Here is a 9,865-nt window from a genome sequence, read left to right on the forward strand (position 1 = left end):
AGCCTGTTCACCCCAACTGCCCCCCCCTTTGCTGGCCTGATCGTCCCCAACTGCCCTCCCTTGCTGACCTGATCACCCCTAACCGCCTCTGCCTTGGCCCCGCCAACGATGGCTTTGTCCAGAATGTCCGGAAAGTCTCCCAGTCTAATTATCATATTATCCTTTTATTAGTATAGATGGAGCCACCATCAACCCAGATGCTCAATTCAAAAAACTCAAAAGTCCTTTCCCCCCCCTCACTCCCACTTCTATGAAGTTATCAAATGCTGTCTATTCTACCTCTGCAATATATCTCAAATCAGTCTGCTTCTCTTCATTCCACTATCACTATTAGTATCTCTTGTCTAGACTCCAATAGCCTCCCAGTTGGTGCCTCCACTACACTCGGGCCTCCTTTTATAACTCTATCCTCCATGAAAAAGCCAAAGTGATCTCTATTAAAGATCAACTCAGACCATACTACAACCCTATTTAGAAATCTTTCAACTGCTAACATACACTCTTAACAGACCTGTAAGATAAACAGTCCCTGGATTTCTCCAACCTTATTTCATTCCATTCTCCCTCTTGTTCCTTAAACTCTAAATCAAACTGGCCTTCCTTTTTTCCTTGAAACCCTGGAGCTATTTTACTGTTCCCACTACCTGGAATGCTCTTCATCCAGATATTCACATACTGGCTTATTCTCATCTTTCAGAAGAAATCTCAGATCAAATGTCACCTCCTCAAAAAGGCCTTCTTGAACACCCATCCCTGACAACATTCAAGTCACTCTATCACCCCACCCTGCCTATGTCCTACAAAGTCTTTCTCAAAATTTAAAAAAATTATGTCTACTTATTACATTACTTGCTTATTGTTTCTTCTTATTAGCATATAAACTCCATTGCGGCAGAGATGGTATCTATCTTCCTTAAAAAAAACATTTTATTGATTTCAGAGAGGAAGGGAGAGGGAGAGAGAGATAGAAACATCAATGATGAAAGAGAATTATCAACCAGTTGCCACCTGCACACCCCACACTGAGTGATTAAGCCCACAATCAGGGCATGTGCCCTGACCGGAAACCGAACTGCGACCACTTAGTTCATAGGTCGATGCTCAACCACTGAGCTATGCCAGCCAGGCAGTATCTGTCTTCTTAATTACTGAATCCCTAGTGCCAGAAGCACAGTGGACAATAAATAAATAAATAAATAAATATTAAATGAATAAACAAAGAAACAAATAGCTATTAATTCAAAGGTAATTTATGATTAGAAAGCCTAGAACTTCAGAATTTCCCAAAATGTAGGCTCTAAAAATATTCAAAATATATTTCAACTCAAAAATTGAGCTGCAGCCCAGCTAGTGTGGCTCAATGGTTGAGCCAACTCATGAACCAAGAGGTCAGTGGTTCGATTCCCTGTCAGGGCACATGCTGGGGTTGCAGGCTCAATACTCAGTATGGGGCGTGCAGAAGGCAGCTGATCGATGTTTCTCGCTCTTCCTTCTTCTCTAAAATCAATAAAAACCATTAAAAAATCAATACAAACATTAAAAAAATAGAATCTCATTTAAGAAAAAAAGTGAGCTGTGCTCTTTGATACTGAGAACTGATTGGTTAAATTAAATTCACTGAATTACTTATAAAAATTTAGCTAATTTGAAATATTTACAATGTGATGATTCAGTAAAACTGTCAGAATTCAATTATACTAACATGGTACCAGAGATTATTTTTTCCACCTCAAAAGTAAGATACTTAGTGAGCCATTAGCTGGTGATAATCAGAGCTCAAAAAGCACTCTTTTAAAAGAAAGATTGGCATTAAAGCCTCGTTATTTTCAGAACCATAGAGAAACATCATCAATTACAAAAACGGGAGTTTCACCTTCTGCTACATGTGCTCTGTGCCACTAGAATTTCTCCTTTCAGACCCAACCTACCTTAAACATTTTAAAAACCATTTTCTGATTTAAAGGAATATATCAATTCCTAATCACCCAAAACAACTTTGCTTATCTATGTCCAACTTGATAATATTTACTACTTTAAAGACTGAGTCTTATAAGACACACACACACTCGAAAAGAAAAAAAAAGAATTGACTTATAAAAAGCAATTCTGCTCTATCTATGATTCATTACATGCTTTTCCAAATAAGAATTGGATGCAACTGTGTTGAAGGGGTATGGAGAAATTGACACCCATTCATTGTTAGCAATAATGTACATTGGTATAACTTCTACTGAAAGCAATTTGACAATACCTAATAAAATTAAAAAGATAAACCCTTTAAAAAATCCTCACCCAAGGACATTCTTATTTTTTAAAATATGTTTTTATTTATTTTACAGAGAAGGGGATGGAGAGGGCTAGAGAGATAGAAACATCGATCAGCTGCTTCCTGCATGCCACCTAGGGGGATTGAACCCACAACTCGGACACGTGCCCTGACTGGGAATTGAACTGGTGACCTCTTGGTTCATAGGTTGATGCTCAACCACTGAGCCTCCCCATCTAAGAGAGGAAGGTGGGGGGAAGGGATGGGGGGAGAGGGGGAGAGAGAGAGAGAGAAAGAGAGAGAGAGAGAGAGAGAGAGAGAGAGAGAGAGAGAAAGGAAAAAACAGTGATGTGAAAGAGAATAGAGAACATCGACTGTTTGCCTTCTGTACATGCCCCAACTAGGGATTGAACCCACAACCATTCAGTATACAGGATGACTCTCCAACCAACTGAGCCACACTGGCCAGGACAAAAGATATACCCTTTTAAGAGCAATTCCACTTGGAGCAATTTTATCCAACAGACACAACTACATATGTTTGAAATGATGCATATAGTTTAAGAACATTCACTAAAGTATAATTTAATAACAAGGTTAAGAAACAACTTAAATGCTCAACTTATAAGTTATATATTTAACTTATAAGTTGTTTCTCTCTCTTCCTTTGTATGTTAGATACATACAATGAAATACTACAGAGACATCACAAAGAATGAGGAAGCCCTTTATGTACAAATTATGAAACAAAAACCAAGATATTAAATAAAAAAATCAAGAAGCAGAAAAGTATAGTATAATGTTGAAAAATATAATTTACAAAGAAATGTATAGTATGATTCTAGAAGGATAGTCAAGAAACTGAGAGTGGTTGTTTCTTCATAAAGTGTCCAAAGACATCACAAGGAAAAATCAATATCCCTGATCCTCCACAAAGTACTGGGAAACCAAATCTGGCAACATGTAAAGGGATCGTTCTCCATAACCACGTGAGATTTATCCCAGGAATGTAGCGTTGGTTAAACATCTGAACATCAATTAATGGAATATACCATGTCAACAGAATAAAAGGCAAAACCCACATAATCATGTTTGTTGAAGTAGAAAAAGCCTTTCACAAAATCTAACACCCCTTTCACGATAAAAAAAACATTCAACAAAAACTGGAAGGGTAACCTCATGAAGGCATCCATGGAAACCCCTAACATCATACTGGCAAAAATCTGTTTTCCCCATGATCAAGAAAAAAAATAAACCTGTCCATTCTTGTCCCTTTTCTTCAACATTCATTGTACCCGAGGCTGTAGGGAATGCAATTAGGCAAGAAAAAAAAGGCATCCAGATTTTAAAGGAGGAAAAATAAAATCATCTGTTTGCAGGAAACCCTGAAGAATCCAACGAAAAGCTATAAAGACTAATAAATAAGTTCAACAAAGTTCCAGGATATAAGATCAATATTCACAAGTCAATTAATTGCATTTGTATATAGCAGCAATAAGCAATTGAAAATGAAATTAATAAAAACAATTTCATTTATAATAACATCAAAAATAAAATACTTAGGAATCCAAAAGTAAAACATAAATTGAAAACTATAAAAAAACTAAAGAGGACCTAAATAAATGGAAAGACATAATATGTTCATAGATTGGAAGATATAACATCGTTAAGATGGCAATAGTATAACAAATTGATCTACAGAGCTTAGCACAATATCCAAAATGTAGCTGGTACTCAAAAAAAAAATGATTAAACATGTTTTGCAATTCAGACACAATAAATTCATGGCATTTTCTATTTTTGCCATCATAGTATTCTCTATAAAATCTAAAAATGTTTTAACTATCCTTACCTTTAGCAAAAAGGAAATAGCATAACTCAATAGAGCAGGGTGATGGACTAAATTTAAACTGGTTTTATACTTTGCTACTCCAATCATTTTAAAGACTTCGGGATCAAAATACGATTCTTTCTGGAAGGGTTTGGATGTCCACAGGCAACCAACCATGGCTGTCAAATAGTGATTATATTCTTGATAGGTCTTGCTGCTGAATATGAACTCTGATTTTTTCTATTGGGAAAGAAAAAAAAAAGTGTCACCATCACCTATTCTCCCTTCCCTTCTTATTCCCAGCAGATCATATACCAGTATATCTACACTCAATTTTTAAACAATGGTGACTTAACAGAGGTTTATCATCCATACCTTTAGTATCAACTCATTTTTCTTTGCAGCTGTCAAATTATTTCGGTATCTAAAAGGATGAACAAATGGAATGAAATGCTTAACATTAAATGCCTTTGAAATGTAAACATACAACTGTACATTTAAAAAAACCTTTTTTAATATATATTTTTATTAATTTCAGAGAGGAAGAGAGTGGGAGAGAGAGAGAGACACCAATTATGAGAGAGAATCATCGATTGGCTGCCTGAGCAGCACACCCTGCACTGGGGGATCGAGCCCACAACCTGGGCATGTGCCCTGACCAGGAATTGAACCTCATGGTTTGTAGATCGAAGCTCAATCACTGTGCCACAACAGTGGGGCAAAAGTATACATTTTAGATATGCAGATGTGCACATACACAAATATCCAGCTATCTAAGTAAAGGTTTTAAATCCTTTATGGTACATTCTCCTCAAGGAATAAAAATCAGAGGCTCATATATTGAGTTGTAGATTTAAGATATGCATTTTGACTGTATGTAAATAATACTTCAATAAAAAGGAAAAAATAAAGAAAATGCTTTTAATGTTTCACTATTAAAAATTAATAGAGACTCAAAAGCAGCCAGTTACTAATACAGAACCTATTTTATTAATGTGGAAAAAAGGTGCAGATAGATAAAGGTTACACTTAAAATGTAATCTTTTCCTTTGACCCTGAGAACTATTATCTAAACATTTTAACCTTGGCATAGTCCTGCAAGTTATACCAAGAGTCTACACTTAAGGACTAAAAAGAGAAATTTCAGTCCATAAGTGAAAGAATTAGAGGGGATCAGAAATAATATTTACAGTTTCATATAACTGGCAACAGATCCCCTAACCTCCCAGAAAAATGTTCTTTTCACCAGAGAAACTATGTAGACCTAAACCAGTTGTCAGCAAATAACTACTTTTTCTCTAAGCCACAGCAATAAGAATTAACAATGCTGAGTGCAGCAGTACCATTGCATAAAATATGTTACTATAAATGTTAAAAATCTATACCCCCCCAGTAACATTTAAATAAAACACACAATTAAAATAGCCTCATACCACAAGGTCATTTCCAAAAGAAAGCCATGTTTCCTATTTCATGGGCCCTAGCATAAAATGGATAATAATTTTATTGTTTTCATATTTTACAAATTATATATAAATTTATTATATAGTATATTAATATTATTGTATAATTGAAAAATGAAGATAAAATTATAATTTACTAATTCATAAAACAGTAAAAAGGCCTTGTACCTGTGCATAATGTAACAGAGCTGGTTTAGGATGCTGGAATCCAGACTGAGGAGTGCAAGATAGAAGATCCCAGGAGGAAACAACACCACTAATGGAAGGTTATAATTTATATATATGTCACACACCTTTTGGAGAGAATATAACATCAGTATATAGATTATCCCCCAGAACCCTCAACCAAGTTCATCCAAAGAATCATCAGTAGAGAATAAGCAAAAATATACCATCAAGTTTGGGTGTTCCTGATCCATCAATAGAATAGGTAGCCTCAAGCCTGCTTAAAAATGTACCTCACCAAACACTGACCATTATCATAGAGGATTATATTCAGAAGATCATTAAAATCTTTCTCTTTTTCTAGGGATAGATCTCAGAGTTGGTGAGAAAGGAAGCATTTCTTTCTCCTTAAGTTCCATGAATACTGACTTATCCATATATTAGCTAGCTGTCAACCTAGAAAACAAAGGAATATGCTTCTAAGCAAATTTAATACAAGACAGCTAGGTGTTGGGGAAGGGAAGAAGCCAGGAAAACAAATAGTGACTACTTCCTGAATAATAGTTCTGTCCAGGTGACATAAACAATACAAGAGCACCAGAATCATAGGTGCTGGGAGAAATAAAGCTGTTGAAAGATGGGAGCAAAGAGCTGAAGAAAAAAGAAGGTACTTTCAATTTTTTGCCAAGGGTTGGGACGTATAAAGGATGAGCAAAAAGTGATGCTAGAGACAGACTTCTGTCTAAGGCCAGCATTATTCAGGAGAATGTCTAATAAAGTGGTACCTGGAATTTTCAAAAAAAAGCATTTGTTTTTCCATTTTGTTTTATGAAAGTCACTTATTCATGTGAGAATATAATCATTAACTTTATAATATATAGCTTATTTAACTATGCTAACAAGGTCATAGTCCAACTTAATGATTATAAATAAAATTGAAATAACAGGTGATTAAAGCAGAAAGCCATCACAAAAATCTAAATAGGGTAAATAGGATGTGACCACCTTCTCATAGAAATCCAAAACAAAGTGCAGCAAGAAAGTACTGTTGCTTTCCAAGCGCAATGCATTAGTGGACAGCCACCCTACATAGTGAATTAGTTCAAACACAGACTGCATGGATCCACTGAAAGTTGTCTCTCTGCAATAAGAAAACATGACAATCAGATACATATTAGCAAAATTCCTCACAATTTCCAAGCTAAAGCTGAATATAGCAAAAGTTGTTAGGTATTTCAGAAAATGATCTGTGTTCTAATGTATAATTCACTTTTTTAAAACCACAGTGATTAACCATAAAACTACACAGCACTCTAGGAAACCATTAAGATAAATTCATATAATAGCCTCAGCAATCACTCTACTAGTAAATATCAGAGAAATAAAGGATTAAGCTCCAAACAGACTTTAGATAATAACCAAAGTAGTTAATATCTATTGTCCAGGGATCACAGCAGTCAGCAAATTAGTTTCAAAGCACACAAATCAAAACCCAGTTTTGTCTGAATTCCTGAGCTAAAATGCTGTTAAAAATATTTCACTTTAGCCCTAACTGGTTTGGCTCAGTGGATAGAGCCTCAGCCTGCAGACTGAAAGGTCCCAGGTTCAATTCCAGTCAAGGGCATGTACCTTGGTTGTGGGCACATTCCCATTAGGAGGTGTACAGGAGGCAGCTGATCAATGTTTCTCTCCCATCAATGTTTCTAACTCTCTATTCCTCTCCCTTCCTCTCTGTAAAAAAATCAATAAAATATATTAAAAAATATTTCACTTTAACTGGAATCTAATTCATTCCTAAAACAGAATTAGTAAAATTTTTGGCATTTTTTTCATTCTTTTAGTAAAAAAACATTTTTGCATATTTTACATTCTTCCCAAATCATTGAACTGTATCTCTTTAAATCATGGGTATAATTGGTTTAATTCATCCATCTACTTACCTCTGTCCTTCAATCTACTGTTGAGCAGATTAGAAAAAAATCTAGGAATGTGATTTTATAGCTTTACCCTCTGATCCAGGTAGCCAACAATGGTTATACACATGGAAAAAGGAATAGTATATAGTCTTTGAACTTGAGAGATGATAATGACTCTACCATTTCCCACCATCATGATAGTTCATTGCCAGAGAAAGCAAGGAAAGATTAGGAGACCACCCAAATAAGCGGGAATTCAAGTGTCCATCAGTAGATGAGTGGATAAAAATAGTTATGTTACATTTACATAATGAAATATTACTCTGTCAGAAAAAGGAAGAAAATTTTACCCTTTGTGACAGTGTAAATGGACCTGGAAAACATTATGTTAAGTGAAATAAGCCAGTCAGAGAAAGACAAGTGCCACATGATTTCACTCATATGTGGAATTTAATGAACAAACTGAACTACTGAGCAAAATAAAGACAGACTCATATATAAAGAGCAGGCAGACAGGTCTGGTGGGGAGGGTGGTATTGGTGGGGTGGGGTGCAGGGTTTGAGCAAAAAAGGAAAAACAGAGAATTCATGGACATGGGCAACAGTGTGGTGATTTCCAGGGAAGGGGAAGGAGGGAAAGGATGGAGGTGGAAGAGGACATAGAGAGGATAAACTGTGATTGGGGCGGGGGGGAAACAACAAATAAACGGGCATCCATATAGTCAGTCAGCCATTTGGAAAACTATTTTAACTATGATTTTTGGCAGCACTTGGTAAATGCAGGTGAAATAAATTTGAACAATGGAGATTGCTTAGAAAAGCATCCTTCAAAGTGTATCTCCACAGGACACTGCTGGCATTTCAGATGAAACAATTTGATGTTAGGGACTATATCCTACTCCCCACTGCAGCTTAATATCCCTGGCTCCTATGTACTAATGATGGGAACACCCTCTTTCCAGTCACTGTGCCAACCAACAATGCCCCCCCTGGAGAACATTGCTGAGAATGTTTTCCTACCTTTTGTTCCTCGTGATTCACAACTACAATTTACTCCCTTTTTGATAGTCATATGGCATTATGGTCATATGATGGAGACATGGCATTATACCCATACCCCCCAAATAGCAGGAATTACTGAAAACTTTTAAGAGCTATATTATATAATGACAAGTAGTATTACAACTAGCAAAGGTATCTACATTTTTTTAAATATATATTTTTATTGATTTCAAAGAGGAAAGGAGAGGTATAGAGAAAAAGAAACATCAATGAGAATCATTGATCGGCTGCCTCCTGCACGCCCCCTTCTAGGGATCAAGACCACAACCTAGCAAGTGCCCTGACTGGAAATCAAACCAGTGATCTCCTGGTTTATAGGTTGACACTCAATCACTGAGCCACGCCAGCTGGGCATAATCTACATTTATGTCCACTTACTTGTTTTAAGAATTTTAGAAAGCAGAGCTCCTTTTTAAATGCCTTCCCAAAATGTACGACACTAATTTAAAAAGGATCCTAGTATTGGGGAAAGAAAATATAGAAATTGTAAAGTACCGAGATGAGGATGCCTAAAACTTACCCTGCAAGTTGGCCAAAGATTATAGATGCAAACATACTATTTTTAATAGAATTGAGGTGTTCAAAAAGGTTAAGCATTTAAATGAAATTTCTTAATGATAGTGGTTCTCAAACTTTAGCTTGCACCAAAATTGCCAGGAGCATTTGTTAAACACACAGGCTACTGACTGGATCCTCCCTCCAGGGTTTTTTTTAGCAGGTCTAGGGTAGAGCCTGAGAATTTGAATCTCTAACAAGTTGCCAAGTGATGCTGATGGTGCTGGTCCAGGAACCACACTTTGAGAAGCACAGCTTTACTACCCACAAATGCTCTATTTCCTTCCAAAAGTGATACATGATATATGGAAGCATTGCAGTAATAAATATGAAGAATTAAAAACAATTTCCCGTGGAGAAAGAAGACGGCGGCGATATAGGCAGACGCGTCCCAGGTCGTGTCCCGGAGCAAATGGAGTGAGCAGCTGAAACTAATAACACCCACCCCGAATTGGCGAAAGGGCTCAGCTGGTGAGACGGTTTGCAGCCGGGAAGGGCAGAACTCCCCTGGAAAGTGCCTGGTACGTGGTGCCTTGTTGTGTTGTATTTTGTGCCCTTAAATCAACGCACCAGATCCAAGCAACAGCAACTTCCTGAGCACCATACAA

At 36.5% G+C, this 9,865-nt stretch overlaps 1 protein-coding gene across 1 annotated transcript in view; it reads right to left on the reverse strand.

The window, feature by feature from the left end:
• The window catches only part of LOC102773638 (centromere protein I), a gene marked incomplete at its 5' end in the record, with an annotated part of 35,824 nt that overhangs the window by 4,884 nt on the left and 21,075 nt on the right, over window positions 1-9,865 (reverse strand). The window contains 4 exons of the mRNA XM_006765208.2: window positions 4,119-4,337; window positions 4,473-4,521; window positions 5,729-5,853; window positions 6,731-6,866. Of these exons, the coding sequence (XP_006765271.2) occupies window positions 4,119-4,337; window positions 4,473-4,521; window positions 5,729-5,853; window positions 6,731-6,866 (529 nt within the window). The remainder of the gene's footprint in view (window positions 1-4,118; window positions 4,338-4,472; window positions 4,522-5,728; window positions 5,854-6,730; window positions 6,867-9,865) is intronic.

This window comes from Myotis davidii, unplaced genomic scaffold (assembly GCF_000327345.1).
Source record: "Myotis davidii unplaced genomic scaffold, ASM32734v1 scaffold6060, whole genome shotgun sequence".
NCBI lineage: Eukaryota > Metazoa > Chordata > Mammalia > Chiroptera > Vespertilionidae > Myotis > Myotis davidii.